Here is a 16778-nt window from a genome sequence, read left to right on the forward strand (position 1 = left end):
AAAAAAAAAAAAAAAAAAAAAAAAAAAACCTCCGCGTTGAGAACTTGACAAAATAAATGCACATCTCAGAAAGGTCCACTAGGGGCCAAGGAGAAGGCTCAGTAGAATATGCACTTGCCTGGCAAGTGCAAGGGCCTGAGTTCAATCCCTGGTTCCACCAAAAAAAAAGAACGAACGGTAGGTTCACTAACTAAACAGAACAGGCGCCTAACGTAGTGTTACTGTTACTTTAATAGAGAGAGAAGAAATTTAACCCTATGACTGCTTCAACTTTCTAAAAGAAATCAATAGCAGTTGGACTGGGACAATTCTGAAAAGCTCCCAATATTTTATTTTATTTTATTTTTTGTATTTTAGGAAAGGGTCTACAGGGTGTTCAGGGTCTCACTACAGATCGGACTCATAATGACCCACCTGTTTACAGCCTCCCAAGAGCTAGGAGTACAGGTACGTGCCACCACGCCCAGTCTCAACTGCCGGCTCAGTGCGGGGCCAGCACGGCAGGTCCAGGGATTAGCCCCTGCGCCTTAATCCGCTGAAAAGAACAAGCCAATCATGTTTTTCTTTTCGTTTGTTTTGCAGTACCAGGGACTAAACTCAGAACCCTGTGCTTGCCAGGCATGCACTTATCCTACCGAGCTATCTCCCCAGCCCCAGGCTCCCAATATTTTAGTTATCTCCTATTCTTTTCAAGAACTGCCCTGACCAGAGAGAGAGCTCAGCAGAATAAGCCTGGCAAGTGCAAGGCCCTGAGTTCAATCCCCGGTACTGAAAAATAAAAATAAAAAATAAGAATTGGCCAGGAAGATAGCTCAGCAGAATAAGCTGAGGACCTGGCAAGCGCAAGGTCCTGAGTTCAATCCCCAGTACTGCAAAAATAAAAATAAAAGAACTGCCCAAACAATTATTTTATTCTATTTATTTGTTTATTTATTTATTTGGCAGAACCAGGGATTAAACTCAGGCCCTTGCGCTTGCCAGAGAAGTGTGTATTCCACTGAGCCATCTCCCTGGCCCCCAAACAATTATTTTAACAGCGTCAAAAATTATTAAAAGATTCGAAACCTGGTCCTAAGCAAGGATAGTGGTACATGTCTAGTCTTAGCACTCGGGAGCCTGAGGCAGGAGGAAGCTAAGACAAAAGGATTGTTAGGAGCTCAAGGCCAACCTGGGATACACAGTGAGATCAAGTCAGTTTGTACTACATAGTGAGACCCTGTCTCAAAACAAAAAACAAAAACGATGGCCCTGAGAGGGGGCAATGAAATAAAGAGTACTTCTCTCTCTTCTCACAAGTATAATATCAAGCAAACAGGCCAAGGAGATAGCTCAGCAGCATAAGCACATGCCTGGCAAGCGCAAGCTCCTGAGTTTGACCCCTGGTACTGATATATCAAGCAAATGTTAACAAGCTGCCCACCTCCTCTGATTTTACCATCTGTTTTCCAAAAGAATCTTCTATTTTATTTTGTTTTTGCTTTTGTTTACTGGGGATTGAACTCTGGACCTTGTGCTTGCCAGGCAGGTGCTTAAGCCATTGAGCTATCTCCCCAGCACCCAAAAGAATCTTCTGACCAAGGAGATGGTTTCTTTCAAAATTAAACATTCAGAAGAGACAAGATTCTCAAGTATTGTTGCTTGACTTCTTAGTCATCTTAAAGAGTCTTCAGGACACCTATGTAGATCTAGGTGTGTGGTAGTACAAACATGTAATCCCAACACAATCCCAAAATTTGGGAGGCTGAGGCAAAATGATTGCACGTTCAAACCCAACCTTGGCAATTTAGCAAAAACCCATTTCAAAAAAAGGGGGGGAGGTATGCAGTTCTGTGAGCAGATCCCAGGTTCAATTACCAGCAGGAGGAGAAGAGAAGAGAAAAAAGAAAAAGATACCTGTAAGAAGATGGTAAGGTGTCATGGGTGAGAGATGTGCTTTGGAGCAGTCAGAACTCTTTCTTAATCTGAATACTCTAACTCAAATCTAGCCGCCTCCTATCCTCCCATCAGGAAAAGGGTCTGACACTGTTTTCTTTGAGGAAATACAACTAGTACTGTTAAAAGTTAATCTGAGGGACTGGTGAGATGGCTCAGTGGTCTAAAGCACCTACTTAGAACAAGCTTAGGGACCGCGGTTCAATCCCCCAGCACCACATGCCATCCAGCCCCGCCCCCTGGTGGGCTGAGCTGGCCACACACACACACACACACACACACACACAAATAAAATAAAATAACACTTTTAAGTTAATCTGAAAGCTAAGCGTGGTGACAATGAACTGTAATTCCAGCACTTGAGAGGCTGAGGCAGGACCATTATGAATTTGAAGAGGGCTTGTGCTACATAAGGAGTTCAAAACTGGCCTGAACTACATAGCCAGACCCCTGTCTCAAAAAAAATTTTTTTTAAAAAGTGTGGCAGTTCCACAACAAAAACAAGTTTCATTTCTTTTTCCAGCTGTAACACACTCATACATTTCCTGCCTCTTGATCAGAATATCTCTTCAATAGACAAAATTGAGTCATCACCATAGGATTCACTTTCTCCTACACCACACACTCCAAACAGTGGTGATTGAGCACCAAGTAAATTACACTCCAAAATGAAATCCAGGAATTAACGAGCAATTTAACCAGGCCCCTCAAGAGGAAGCACACGGACTTCAAGGAGCTCGCGAAGCGCCCAGAGGGTCTCAGAAGGCAGCCCGCCAGAGCAGCTCTGCCCAGCCAGACTCTCAGGGATGTGACACTGGCCAGCCCGGCTTACCAGGGCTCTGGCCTACCTTGTCTAGCGTTAGTCTCGAGCGGCCTGAAAATCCGCGCATCCGCGCATCTCTCATAGCAACGCTGCTCCCGGAGAGCTTCAGGCTTGCGCTAGGCACGTTTCAGCGCCCCGGAGCGGGGGAGCCCGCGGGTCGGGTCAGAGATCCTAGTTTCCCGCTATCCGCCGCTGGCCCGAGTTTACGCGCTCCCTAACGTCCACCCCGGCGGTCCTCCCAGCATCGGCGCCAGCATTTGGAAGGCTCGGCCGGCGGCCGGTCAGGATGCTCCAGCGGTGCTCGGCCTAAACCCCAGCCCCGCGCGCGCCCTCTCCAATCCAGCGCCCGCCACCACCCTCCACTAGGCGTCAGGCGGGTCTTTCGGCCCGGCTCCTGTCACTCACCCGCCCGGCCCGGGCTGCGGGCGCCCAAGGCTCCCCAAGGGAGCTGAGCCCCCTGGGCCTCCAGGTTTCAGCCCGCCCCTGGCAGGCGGCGCAGGTGCTGAGCCCCGCAGCAGCGGCCCCGCAGCAGCGGCCCCGCACAGGCCGCTGGGTCCAGCTCCCAGCGCTGCTCACTGGGTAAGGATCAACAACAAGATGGCGGCCAGCCGAGGGGGCGGGGGCCGGGCGTCATAGTAACCAAGGGGCAAAGAACCCGCCCCTAACTGAAACTATCACCAATCAACAGCCTCTTCGTCCGAGGCCCGGAGGAGCGCTTCCCACTGAATGGTCGGCTGGCCCGTCAGGCAGAACCTGCCTCTCACGCCAAGTGCGGAACGCCTGGAGCACGTGACTGTGACGGCATTAGTTGGCGCATGCGGCGAGTTGTCGGAGTCGCTGACGGCGGAGCGTTAGCTGGTTATCCCAGGCCAGAGCGCCCTTGGCTTGGCGTCATTGTCTGCGCAACCCCTGCGTGTGGCTCACACAGCGTCTTGTACTCAGGCGCATACTTAGGAGACTCAGCTGTGTGCTGTTTGATTTCTTCGTGATGGGATGCTGCGGGGGAGTGAGGGTCCGGCCCCGGTTCCCTAGTAAGGAAACTGAGGCGAAGGGGGAGGCTGCCCCAAGGTCATGCCACTTCTGAAAGTGGAGGCTCTGGATCCTGCACCACCTACTTCCTCTTGAGTATAAAGAGCCTTCTCCCAGTGGCTTCCCCAGCTTCACTCACTAGTCCCAAAATGCAGACTACTGTGTTGCCTCAACAGTATCTGACCAAAATGTTCATGGATTAAGGCCCCAGCAGGTCCTGGCCCGCACTGAGCACTCCCTCTGCTCTACTTGTCTTGACTTCTTATGACAGCATCTTTTGCCCAGGACCTGCCTCCGAGGCAGACCTTAAGTCCTATGAGATGGTTATCCTAACCTTGAACTGAACTTCAAGGTCAAGTCCAAATGCAGGCACAGGGCCTGGCCCCCCATCCCAAGGCCTCAACTAGCTAACAAACTCAATGACTTCTGGGCCTTAGTCATATAACGATTCCCAAAGATGTTATTTAATGAACACTTAGAACAAGCTAAATACTGTACCCAGGAAAATGCCCCCTACAGCCACTTTCAGTTTGCTCAGCCTAAGACCTGCTCTATCACTTTGGTGGGTACCCCTTTGAGAAAGTTTTTTTTACAAAAGGCACTCAGCTGCTTTCTGAACTTGAATACCAGGATTAGCTGAGGAAGGTTGATTGTCCAGTCTCCTCCCCCTTACCCCAAGTTCAGATCCATAACTTGACAGGAGAAAGAAAGAAGGGACTTGTGGATATTATAGAAAGGTAGCCTCCAACCAGATAGCAGATCCTCATGAAGGAATGGCAGCCTATGATCTGATGCCAGGCTAGACTGAGAAGACTGTCAGCATTACACCTAGCAAGATTTGCCCTCCTGCAGGTTGCTGTAGGCCACTTGGCTACACACCAGAGCTCAGCCCAACACAGGAAGAGATGAGGGCTAAGAAATCAGAAGGAACAGATCAGGAAGAGATTTGAACACCCCCTGGAAAGTGAATTCTACCAGTCCTTCCAGGACCAGCCATGCACAGGTTTTGAGAACCTGCACCACCAGTCAGTACAGTCCAAAAGCTCCAGATCCTTCACACACACACACACACACACACACACACACACACACACCACTATACATACTTGGCAAAGTTCCCTGAAGTTCTGTGGAACCCTAAAAGAGCAAAAGTGATTTCCTACTGATAGGAAAAGGAAGCAGGTGTTGCAAGGAAGCCAGGACAACTAGAGGCCTTCTCAGTCACTAACAAAGATCAGAGCCTCTTACCTGTGCAATCTCCCAATCAAAGTCAAACAGCATCATACGATACATCTTCAAAGACAACCTAGCCAGGCATGGTAGCACATACCTGAAGTCCAAGAACTGCTGGGAGACTGAGGCAGGAAGATTATAAGTTTGAGCTCAGCTTAGACAATTTAGTAATTTAAGGAGATCCTACCTCAAAAAGAGGGGGGCTGGGGATGTAATTCAATGCAAAGGTCCTGGGTTTAGTCCTCAGTACTGAAAAAAAAAAAGACAACCTTACTGCTTCCTAAAATGTACTCTCCTTTTTGCTCTTGTTGCTTTTGCTATCTTCCCCCACTAGGAACTGCTGTCCTCTGCCATGTACCACCCTGCCTGGGAGCCAGCCAAGTAAGGACTGAAACCTCTGCAAACTGCAAGCTAAATAAACCTTTCCTTCCTTTAAAAAAAAAAAAAAAAGTACATACAAAGCAGTGCTTCTTCAAAGCAAGAACAAGAGGGCTGGGGGAGATGGCACAGTGGAATAAGTGCTTCCCTGGCAAGTGCAAGGGCCTGAGTTCGATCCCCGGTTCTGAAAACAAAAGCAAGAACAAGAAAGATCAACTGTCAGAACTTCTCCTATACATAAATTAAAGGCTGAGGCTTTTGCTTGTAATTTTATTATTAAATCAGCTTGAAATCACAGCTCATGATCACATGAAGGAAAAAGTCCTACATATAGTGAAGCAGCTGTTTGGTCTCAGAGCCAGCGCTGGGTTCCTGTGCATGTGTTGAGCAAGTAATCTCTGCTTGTACCTGGATCCAGATGACCAGAAGAGAGACAGAGAGACAGAGACAGAAAGAGAAAAGGGGAGGGAGGGAAAGTGGAGGGGATCTATCACTGTGGTCTCAGCAGAACTTCCTGCCTCCCCTAAAGGTAAAGGAATACATTCCAGCCCCATCAGTGTGACCCCCCTTTCTGCTAGAATCCAGTGTGTTCCCTCCCTTCTCAGAAAATTTCCTAAGATCTGAATTAAATGCATAAGAAGCCCCTTTTTTATTTAAAACTGGACACCAGTTTCACTGTGATCAAACTGCCAATCACTCTGCCATAATTCAGTAGTACTGTTGGAGTATATGGAAATTTCTCCCTCATCACCTTCTCCCTCCCTCTGGGAGCAGAGACCAGAACAAGTTTGAATCATCTGGCCCCATCATTTTCTGACAAATATTGGCTAAAAGGTAAATGAGGGTAAGAGGCAACCCATTAGTAACAATGTAGGTGGTGGTTTGGCAGTTGGGGAAATTATGGGATGGGGTGAGAAGAAAATGATTTGGGGAAAGAGGTACTCACGAGCACCCTGTGCTTTGTTATCAAAATGTTCCTGAGAAGAAAGCAAGATTCTGAAATGAAGAGAAGCTTGCCCACAGGAAGCAAACAGGACTGCCCTGCAGACACAGAGCCTGCCTAACTCTCCCAGTGAGTGGCACTTGTACTTTCACAGGCAAGGGAGTTGACATGACATACCAAGCTTAGGACACTGTTGGGTGCCTGGGACATTTCCATTCTTGATGTCTCCATGAACCCATCAATGGATCTTTCTTTTCTTTGAATGCTGGAGAAAAAGCAAGAGGACAGGATAAGGCCCTGATCCCCAGCCTCAGTTTAAGAAGAGGGCTTCCCTAGCCAGATGTCATGGTGCAGCCCAGTAATCTCAGCATTCTAGAAGGTTGATACAGAAGAATAAATTCAAGACCAGCATGGACAATTAAGCAGTTTAGTAAAACTCTGTCTCAAAAGAATAAAAATGAAAATGATTAGGGTTGTAGCTCAGTGCAAAAGCCCTGAGTTTCTTACCTAGGATTGCAATTAAATAGATTAAATAAATAAATATATAAATAAGGTACATTTGAAAGTATAAAAGTATATAAAAGAGATTCACCTGTTTAGCAGAAGAGCCTTCCCTGGCTTCCTTGGTGCCTGCAGTACCTGGGTCAGCCTAAAATGACAAGAGGAGGAACCAAGCAGAACAGGCCTGCTGGTGTCAGGAACTTTTATCTGTCCCCTTATATTGGGGACAGCCAATGTGTGTATGTGATGCCCACATTGTTATTCCCTTTCCCCTGTGCCCACAAGAGTCTGACTCCAATTTAAAGATCTCTGGGGAACAGCAGAGCTCTTCTCAATATTAGTTTTTCTTCCTGTTATCTTAGGCCTAATCATCAAATCTTGAGAGTAACCACCACAGGGGTTAAAGGAAACAGGGAGCACAGGAAAGGGAACCCTACCCCCAGAGCAGCTTGCTGAGAAGCCAGCCCAGAGCTAGGAGGAGAAAGGCACTAGTCACTGTCAGTACCACCACAAACCAGGGCTCTGGCTGCCAGAAAACTTCTGTGTCGGTCACAAGCTGAGGTATCATTCTTGAGGGCACCTGAAATGGAGACCACCATCTTACCATGGCCATGCAAAGATGCCTGACCATCCAGACTTTAAAATTCTCCATGGGCTGAGCTGCCTCACACTCCAAATTTGCAGCAGTGTGAGTCCGAGGATTCCTAGGCTGTTAGCACCAAGCAGTCTCCCTTAGAATGGCTTCCCTACCATTCCACCCAAAAGACTAGATCTTCTCACCCTTCAAGTTCTTCCTTCCCATCCCCAAGGGCTTGCAGCCTCCTCACTATAGCTCTGTGAGTGCTGGTGGCCATTGTGCTGGCCTTCCAGGGAAGTAGATGCACAATGATGGTGGCTGTGGTGCTGAGGTGGGGGATGGAGGAGCCAGCATCTGCCACACGGATCAGTAACTCATAGGTACAGGGCTGCTGTGGCCAAGGAGATCCAAACACAGGGTCATTATGCACCAGGACAGCCCCTTGCAGTCTGAATCGGCTCTGATGATTCCCTGAAAGCAGAGTGTCAGGAGAAGGGGGACCACTGTTGGCCTGGCCCTCTTCTACAACTTTATGGCCCCCACAACTCATACCTCCCACAATGCTGTAGGATAAGGCCAGGCGCTGTGGCTCCTGGAGGATCTGGCAGGACATCTTGGTCACTTCCACATTATGGCCCAAGGGAGTGGAGATGGTGAGTTCTTGAAATGGGGGCTCACACTCAGGGGCATGATCATTCACATCCTGAAGAAAAGCCACCAAGTGAGAAAACTATGCAACTCAAGTCCAGCTGCTTCTCCCCTACTACCACAACCAGAGTACAGGCATCAGGCAAGTCAGGCAACAGGTTGTACACTTTGCACAATGAGGCCCCTTCCCTCCAGCCAACCAGTGGAAGAACCTAAGGCACAGCACAGAAAAACAAAACAGAGGCCAAGGCCTCTGGTTCAGTCACCTCAACCTCAATGGTAATGATACAGGAACCCGAACGGTGGTTGGTGGGGTCCCAGTCTTGGCCATGGTCTATCACGAGGATAGTGAGCATGTACAACCTCTGCTGTTCATAGTCTAAAGGCCCTAGAAGGCGAACTTCCCCTAGAGAGGATAGCCACAACCTCAACACAAAGAGCCAACTTTGACTCCCACCCTTCCTCCCAGCCCCAGGTGGCAAGTACCAGAGAGACGGTCTACAGCAAAGATGGCAGGTCCATTGGAGGTGTGGTATTCAACGTTGTTTTGAGGGTAGTCCATATCTGTCCCCACCACATAGCCCAGCAGGGTATGGGGCCGTGCATCCTCACGAACCCTCAACGTGCTTGTGGCACAGGTTGGGGAGAACTCGTTCACGGGTGTCACCATCACCAGTACTGGCACCTCAGCTGTGGGCCATTTGGGAGTCAAAGAGCTGGCTGGGGTATGCCTAGCCTTGCCCTGAGGTTCTGAGGAAGGGGGCATCCCTGCCCTGGATCACTAAGGAGGGAGAAGGGCTGGATAAAAGAAGGTGATAGAGGCAAACATGGCTGTAAGGGGAATTGGGTTTCTGAGGAGGAAAGAGGTCTTTGTCTCAGGCATGGGAGGGTAAAAGTATATCCTGCTTCTGAAAATTCTACCCTAAGTAGGGTTACGCACTGGTCATCTGGGGCTGACCACTGTCATGCACCAGGATAGAAGCTGCAAGCTGGAAGCAGGCTCCAGGAGTGTCACAGTCCAATGTGGTATTCACCTGTCCAGAGGGGACAGAGGGAGGGCTCAGCCCAGGTCTGGAAGAACCTCAGGCTACATTGGGTATCCCAGGCCAGGGCAACCTGATCTTGATCCCATCGTGTGTGTGTGTGTGTGTGTGTGTGTGTGTGTGTGTGTGTGTGTGTTTTGTCGGAACTGGGGATTGAACTCAGACCCTTACACTTGCCAGGGAAGCGCTTATTCTACTGAGCCATCTCCCTGGCCCCTCTTGATCCCATCTTACAGACTACAAAGCAGGTGATCTCAACAACCACTTCCCTACCCCTACTTCCAAGGTCTCTCAGTGCCAATGGATCCTTAGCCCACCCACCCTTCCTGCCCCAGACATCCTACAGATGGGTTGAGGGCTAGTGGGAGCTGGCACCTCTAGAACTCTATCATGAAGGCAGAGGCTGGCAGCATTAAAAGGACTGTGAAGCCGCAGCTGGTAGTGGAGGTTGGTGTCAGGAGAGTCTGGGTCAGTGCACATGAAGGTGCTCAAGATGGTGCCCACAGGTGTGACCTCAGGGACTTCAGTCCTGGTGGTGACAGGGGAGGCAGAGCAGGGGTCTTGCCCAGCAGTGAGTCACAGATCTTTCCTAGCAGTCCAGGCAAGACTCCAACATACTCACACCAGGAGTGTGGGGCTGCAGTGAGGGGGCCAGTGGTTGACAGGCTGCACATTCACGGTGAGGATCAACTTAGCACTGGCCCATGGCCGCAGCTGCTCAAAGGCCTTCACGCAAAGCTTTGTGCTCACCACTCCTGCACTCAGGGTGCCTGCCAGTTCCAGCGGCATGGTGGTCCGCACGACCCCATCAACTGGGCTCCATGAGAAGGGAGGCAGGGTTAGTCCCACCCCTGCTCAGGCCACTGCCTGCCCCAAATGTTCCCACTGACAAGCCACTGACCTAGCTATCCCACCACCTCCTCCAATGCCAGGGCCCATACCAGAATCAAAGCCCTGGCTTAGGAAGGTGAGGTGGTGGTACAGGATTCCAGGTACCCACACTCCTTGAGCCCTCACCTCGTCCAATGGAGTAGAGTGGGCTGGGCACAGGGGAGCAGATTTCATAGCGCAAATCAAAGCCCGTAGCCTGCACCTGAATCACCTCGCTGCCAGGGCCAAGGTTCTCATGTATGATGATATCCTGGGTCTTCTTTCTGAACCAGAAGTGGAGGCCTGACTCCTGCCTGCTCCTGTACATCTTGATGGGGTCTCCAGGCTCCTTCCCAGGGGCTTCCTTCCCATTGAGCTAGGAAGCTCCAGCAACCCAATACTCTATCCCTGCCCCCGATTCCCTAGGGCCAGGCACTGCTACCTCCACCACGAATCCAGGGTCAGGGACCCTTACAGAAAGGAAACCTGGCTGAAATGAACAGGCAAAACCTTCACTGTCAGCATCCCTTTGCAGCTTTGGCCTTGTCCAAAGGTCACTGAGATCTGCAGCTGGAAAACCTGAAGTGGATACCACGTAGGAAAGAGGTTCATGGGATGTATTTACCTCTGTGTTTACACTCAGTACCCACCTGGTGGCCTTCACGAGAACCGCAGTATTCATTCTTGCTGTGACCTGTCACTCTGCTAGTCTCACTGTTTCTGTGAGCTCTGCACTTCTGGGCATAAATTCTTCTACTAGGTTGCAAACATCTCAAGAAAGAGTAATATCTCATTCATAACTGAATGGTTAGATCAGAGTTGCTAAGATCCAGTTAATAAGAGTTAGAATTTTTTTTTAAAGCGTATTTTATTTATTTATTTTACATTTATTTATTGTGTATGTGGCCAGCTCAGCCCACCAGGGGGCAGGGCTGGCTGGCATGTGGTGCTGGGGGATTAGAACCGCGGTCCCTGCTTTGCCAACCTTGTTCCAAGTAGGTGCTTTAGACCACTGAGCCATCTCTCCAGTCCCAGAGGTAGAAATGTTGAAGAGGGAACTTCTCTTAACTCCTCAGTGGCAACTTGACTTAGAACTTTCTCTTAATGTGTGATTAGCCTGAAACACTGTTTTCTGCTAAAGGGGCTGTGGCCCTCCAGGGTTAGGGACCATTCTTCTTTTTAGAACTTCAGAGCCCAGCACAGACCCTAGCCAAAATGAAAGGGCAGTCAGCATAGGGCAGCAAGGGTAGGTCTGTGAGAGGCAGCATTAGTCCAAGAGCCAAGGGGGCTAAAAACAACAAACACATTGTCAGAAAGTGATGGCTCTGCCCAGTCTGTACATATCAAAAGATGAGGGCTGGCAAGATGGCTCAGTGGTCTAAAGCACCTACTTGGAACAAGCTTGGCAAAGCACAGGGACCGCGCTTCGATCCCCCAGCACCACAGGCCGGCCAGCCCCGCCCCCTGGTGGGCTGAGCTGGCCACACACACACACATACACACAAACACACACACAATAACTAAATAAACTTTTAAAAAATAAATAAACAAATAAATAAATTTCTTAAAAAAAAAAAGATGACAGGTCACGCTCACCTTTTGAGCCTGGCCTTTGAGGCCCTGGGTTGGCGCCCGCAGCAAGCCCTTTTCATCGATAGAGAAAGGTCCGGGAAAGTATGGAGGGTCCTGAGCACTGGTAATGTTCATCTGATAAAACAGAGAATCTAGCAGCTCCATGCAGCCCTCAGTGCCCCAAGTACCACTTCCTTCAATAACTCAGAAGATACCTGCACATTAGACCCTCACATGCCCTGCCACTGACTTCTGCCCCAGCCAAGGCTCTCTGCCCTCCACCCTGAACCTTTTCCTGATCTTCAATTCTCTCTGTTTTAAAATTATTTTTTTTTTTTTGGTGGAACGGGGGATTGAACTCAGGCCCTTGGTCTTACCAGGGAAGTGCTTATTCTACTGAGCCATCTCCCCAGCCCCAAATTAATTATTTTTAAAAACGAATTTCTTTTTTGAAGTAGAAAGTACTATAAAATCATCAAGGAAAACTCCAAACACAGGAGAACTGGAAAGAAGAGCTCAGCCCCTAAGATATCCCTGTGGGATCAGCCATGGTTTCTGGGAGAGTTAGCGGCCCTTAATGGCTCTCTCCAAGAATATGCATCCTGCAGATGCTCAGCTGTGTGTAGGGCCCTTCTGCAGGGTGTACCTTGCCAGGAAGAGGCTATGCTGGCTCCCCATCCTTCCCCCACCTCAGCCTGTCATCCATGCTACACTCACCTGTGCTCCCTGGATTTCCAGGCCTGGGAAAAGCAGTGTGTACAGCAGGGCTCCAGGGCTGACCGTCTCTGGCACCTGAATGATTTCCCCAGCTGCCCCGAGAGGAGGTCAGGGAGGCTCTTTTCAAACATGCCTGACCAACCACTCCTGCCTACTTCCCCAGCCTCACCTGGGCTAACAAATCTACCAGCACACTGGATATGGCCAGGATCTCGGTACACATCCAAATAGAGTGATGCCTCCTCCATAAGGTTTCCACATGTGTATTTCAGCTGCAGCTCATAGTGGTTCACTGCAAGGGCATCCAGCCGAGCTGAGCTGCTCAAGGTCACCTGGGGGTGAACAGTGGCATGTGGTGTCTAGGCTCTCTCCTTACAACACCTCTGGCTTCTGGAATTTCAAGTCTGCCCTGGTGCCCCACAGTGCCCAGGTGTACTCACGATCCTACCTTTGCCACATAGATCCCTTCACGCCCAGCAAGGCTGGGTGTGTTGAAAAAGGTGGTGGGCGGCTGCACACGGAGCAACTCCAGAGTGGGCGTGTTGGAGGAGCAGTTGAAGGTGAACACCTGCAGGATAGTACCTGGGCCCTCGCTCTCGGAGACATTTACAAACCAGGTCAGGCTGTGGAGGTCTGTGAGGAGCAGAAACTCAGGCTGAAGGCCTCTCATGTTCCAAAAACCACACTTGTGAGCACAGCCCCATCCTTTTGCCAAAGGACCTGGCCACATCTTAAGGCCAAGTCACCAAGATCCTTTCTTTTTTTTTTTTTTTTCTTTTCAAAGTTTTATTGATAAACATATAGCAATGAGACAGTTTCAAATCAAATCGAAAGTACAGTTTCAACAAATAATACACTGCATATATTCTTCTTAGTGGTTAATTGCTGTACCAAGATCCTTTCTTGTCTCCACAACTGACATTTCACAGATGGGGAGAGAGAACTTGGTTGAGGAAGTAGCCAAGATAAGGAACAAGGCTCAGGGGTTCGAACACTCACCCTTTCCTGCTTCTCCCCCATCCTCCCTCCATGGTAGCCCATTGCAGGGTCATGACTATGAGGGAAACTGGGGCTTCCCTACCCACCAGCTCCTTACCAGAGATAGCCAGAGCCAAAAGAATCACCAAGAGCCTGAGTGGAACCATGGCGCTATGCAGAGATGGCAGAAGAGGTTGTTTGCCAGGCCTACCTGTTGCCAGGTCAGTTGCTCAAACATAGCTGGCCCTGCCCAAATCCCCGTGACTGTAAGCAGAACCCTGGCAGACCTCCAGAGGTCTGGGAAATCTTATCTTCCACGGTCCCCACTGAGGACACTCATGACTACACCTCAAGGAGAAGTGAGAAGAGAAGGCCCAAGCTACAGATTACCATATGTCCCCCAAAATAAGACCTAACCAGAAAATAAGCCCCAATGCATTTTTTCAGGGTATTTACAGTATAAGACATAACCCAAAAATAAGCCCCAGTTAAGATCATCAGCCAGAGAGATGCATTTGGTAATGTCCTTTGCAATAATACACAATGGGTGTATTAAGCTATAAAATAATAGTATTTATATATAGATAGTAGTATTGACATTTGTTCTATTTGGGGTCTTACAAAGGGGACAATATACAGCACACATGTTTTATAAGATTATTTTATAAAAGTCACCCTGAGTCATATACAAAAAGAGTGCAGAAAATCTGTCCACATATCCACACACTAAAAACCAAAGAATCTAGCTGAAGGCCTGGATATCATAGCAGTGTCCTGCATGAGTCCAGCTGAAGACCTAGAGCCTTTAACAGTGCCTTCCAGGAGTCCAGCTGGAGGCCTAGAGCCCACAGTGATGTCTCATGCAGGCCTGTTTCATGGATCTGCACTAGGAAAGCCCAAAGGTCAGTGATAGAAGCTTGAAAGTCTGTGCCAGTGGGATGAAGGATCTGTGCCAACATTTAACTCTTGCTCCCTTGCTCCTCAATCCCCACACTCCTCCATCTCCCTGGCTGCTCTTGCCCCACTCCTTTGCTGGTTTGGCTTCCCCTCCACTGCTTCTGCGTAGTGCAATGCACAGGACTTTGCCTCCACAGCTGTGCTCTCTGTCCACACTCACCTCTCCATGTCATCCAGACCCAAGCTGGAAGTATACTCACCGGCTTTGCCTGCAGTCCATAAGGCTCCAATGCTGACATCGCTCCTGAATGCATGCATGGCTGACCCTGTGTCTCCTCCAGAGTCACATGTCCACACACGATCATTTGGTGTCCCTCCCAAACCCACTCTTCTCCACTCTTTGCTACATCAGTTTATTGCAGTTCCATCCAATTAACTCTTCAGGCTGGGAAGTGCAGAAGTCATGTTTGGTGTTCCTTCCCTACCCACATCATTGAGGCTTGATTTCAATTACAAAACATAACCTAAGTGATCACCCACTGTGGGCCTGCTGGAGCAGGGTCCAGGCCTTTGTCTCCCTTGCCTGATTACAATCATTCTCCCAAGGCAGCTGGGACTATTTAACCAGGCCAGATCATTCACTACCCAAAGGTTCATGCTTAATCGAATCAAGAACAATCAAGGTTAGGCATGGTGATGCATACTTGTAAACCAAGCACTTGGGAGGCTGAGGCAGGAGAATCTGTAGTTCATGGCCAGCCTACATTACATAGCAAGACTCTGTTTCAAAACAGCAGCAAAAGAACAAAATCCACCTTTAAGGCTACTAGGAGCCTTGTTTTGGTGACCTCTTCACTCCTTGTGCTGCTGCCAGATACCCACACTCGGGCCTTTTTATGTTTGGCCCAGCCCAGCTCCCACACCATAAGTCTTTATACCAGCTTGTCCCTTTGCCTAGAACATCCTTCTTCTTTACTTTTCCCTTCATTTGTTCTCCCTTCCCTCCCTTTCTTTTTTTTTAAATTTTATTTATTTATGTGTGTGTGTGTGTGGCCAGCTCAGCCCACCAGGGGGCAGGGCTGGCTGGAATGTAGTGCTGGGGGATTGAACCGTGGTCCCTGTGCCATCTCACCAGCCCCGTTCCCTCCCTTTCTTCTTTCTTTCCTTATTCTTGGTACTGATGATCAAACCAGGGGTGCTCATTCATTAGGCTCTATCTCCAGCCCTTTTTTTTTTTTTAAAGACAGGAGCTGAGGCCGGGGAGATGGCTCAGTGGAATAAGCTCCAACTTGGGACCTATAGGCTCAGTCTTTCCAGTAGCTGGGGTTACATGTATGTAGCATGCACCTGGGTAGAATGTTCCTCTTCTTTTCTTTTTTTTTTTTTTCTTTTTATTTTTTTGTGGAACTGGGGGTTGAACTTAGGACCTTGCCCTTGCCAGGCAAGCGCTTATTCTACTGAGTTATCTCCCTATCCCCTTCTTTTTCTTAAATTTCAAACTTATTTTATTAGATACCATGCAGTGGTGTATATGTTATAATCTTTTAATTATAAATTCATCCAAGAGCAAAGATATTTATTAATTTTCTTTTTTTGAGGGAAAGCTCCTGTTTAAGAGAAGGACATAAGGGGGACCCAAGCAGGTTGCCCCATATTTATTAATTTTCAAACATTCATACACACAGCAAGCCCAATGACCCCCCCCAATTAGTACAGATATACATTTCATATTAGGATGTGATTAAATCCTATCCTTGTAAAGAGACTAACTATAAACTTTTTTTTAAGTTATTTTTCAGGGGCTGGGGAGATGGCCCAATGGAATAAGTGCTTGCCTGGCAAGCACAGGGGCCTGAGTTCAAGCCCCACTTCCACCAAAAAAAAAAAAAAAGGTTTTTTTTTTTCCGTTCAGTGTCTAACAGCTCCAGTTTGCAAAATCTTTCCCTAGTCGTTCCGCCAAGAGCCTAACCAGATATGATCCTCAAGGCCGAACACGAATTTAAGAGATGATTTTTAGTCCTTTAATTCTAAAATGCACAAGAGGCTTACATGGGCAAAGATATCAGAAGCCAAGTAGGAATTTGAAGGAAACTGACTGTAGGCCCTCAGACATGGAGCTAATATATTCACCCTGATCTTCACCTAAAGACATCACTGAAATAAACTGAAGGTCCACTCAAGAATGGCTCTTCTTGGGGCTGGGGAGATGGCTCAGTGGAATAAGCGCTTCCCTGGCAAGCGCAAGGGCCTGAGTTCAATCCCTGAGTTCAATCCCTGAGTTCAATCCCTGAGTTCAATCCCTGAGTTCAATCCCTGAGTTCAATCCCTGAGTTCAATCCCTGAGTTCCCGCATAAACAACAACAAAAAAAGAATGTCTCAGGGGCTGGGGAGATGGCTCAGTGGAATAAGCGCTTCCCTGGCAAGCGCAACGGCCTGAGTTCAATCCCCAGTTCAAAGAATGTCTCTTCATGACGGCTCAATCAGGTTGTATCCTAATGCCACCTCCTCTGAGGAATCTCTCTCAAACCAGCTCATTAGTATTTATTCCCCCATATTTTCCTGCCTGCTGATAGGTCCATTCAGTCTCTACGTATACTGTACCCTTGAACCTAGCCTCGGATCCTGGAGCAAACTCA

At 48.6% G+C, this 16778-nt stretch overlaps 2 protein-coding genes and 1 pseudogene across 6 annotated transcripts in view; 1 reads left to right on the forward strand and 2 right to left on the reverse strand.

Annotated features, from left to right (window-relative positions):
- Ip6k1 (inositol hexakisphosphate kinase 1) overlaps positions 1-3362 on the reverse strand; it is a 69344-nt gene extending 65982 nt beyond the window's left edge. For 2 of the 3 annotated variants that reach the window (XM_004625106.3, XM_023706054.1), the window contains exon 1: positions 3161-3362. The gene's annotated coding sequence lies outside the window, so the exon portion shown is untranslated. Of the gene's footprint in view, positions 1-2780; positions 3115-3160 lie in introns of those variants that run through there. The other variant, XM_023706055.1, reaches the window with a different exon arrangement.
- The window catches only part of LOC101581466, a 12768-nt pseudogene extending 9158 nt beyond the window's left edge, over positions 1-3610 (forward strand).
- A 2073-nt stretch (positions 3611-5683) lies between these two features.
- On the reverse strand, positions 5684-13443 carry Cdhr4 (cadherin related family member 4). Of its 3 annotated transcripts, XM_004625108.2 has the most exons (19): positions 13363-13443; positions 12715-12899; positions 12436-12598; positions 12267-12358; positions 11574-11684; positions 10453-10556; positions 10125-10261; positions 9730-9919; positions 9483-9636; positions 9005-9098; positions 8551-8754; positions 8331-8470; positions 7969-8119; positions 7667-7887; positions 7277-7419; positions 6931-6987; positions 6516-6603; positions 6342-6372; positions 5684-5803 (listed from the first exon to the last, which is right to left on the reverse strand). In XM_004625108.2, the coding sequence occupies exons 1-19, from the start codon at positions 13409-13411 to the stop codon at positions 5748-5750; spliced, it is 2370 nt and encodes a 789-aa protein (XP_004625165.1). In that variant the 5' UTR covers positions 13412-13443; the 3' UTR covers positions 5684-5747. The 3 variants fall into 3 exon arrangements, with proteins under 3 accessions (XP_004625165.1, XP_023561806.1, XP_023561808.1); XM_023706038.1 differs by lacking the exon at positions 11574-11684; XM_023706040.1 differs by lacking the exon at positions 8551-8754 and having other exon boundaries at positions 8331-8452.
- Positions 13444-16778: the final 3335 nt, after the last annotated feature.

The sequence above is a fragment of the Octodon degus genome, unplaced genomic scaffold (assembly GCF_000260255.1).
Source record: "Octodon degus isolate 3935 unplaced genomic scaffold, OctDeg1.0 scaffold00008, whole genome shotgun sequence".
In the NCBI taxonomy this organism is placed as follows: Eukaryota; Metazoa; Chordata; class Mammalia; order Rodentia; family Octodontidae; genus Octodon; species Octodon degus.

Excerpts from the sequence above, each read along its gene's own strand:
- Cdhr4 (XM_004625108.2), bottom strand. The coding sequence starts at position 13,411 with ATGGTTCCACTCAGGCTCTTGGTGATTCTTTTGGCTCTGGCTATCTCT. Across the intron at positions 6,604-6,930 it reads AAGGCTCTTCTGCTAAACAG|CATTCAAAGAAAAGAAAGAT; the intron begins GTGAATCTCTTT and ends CTTTTTCTCCAG. Across the intron at positions 5,804-6,341 it reads TAACAAAGCACAGGGTGCTC|GTACAAGCAGAGATTACTTG; the intron begins GTGAGTACCTCT and ends ATCTGGATCCAG.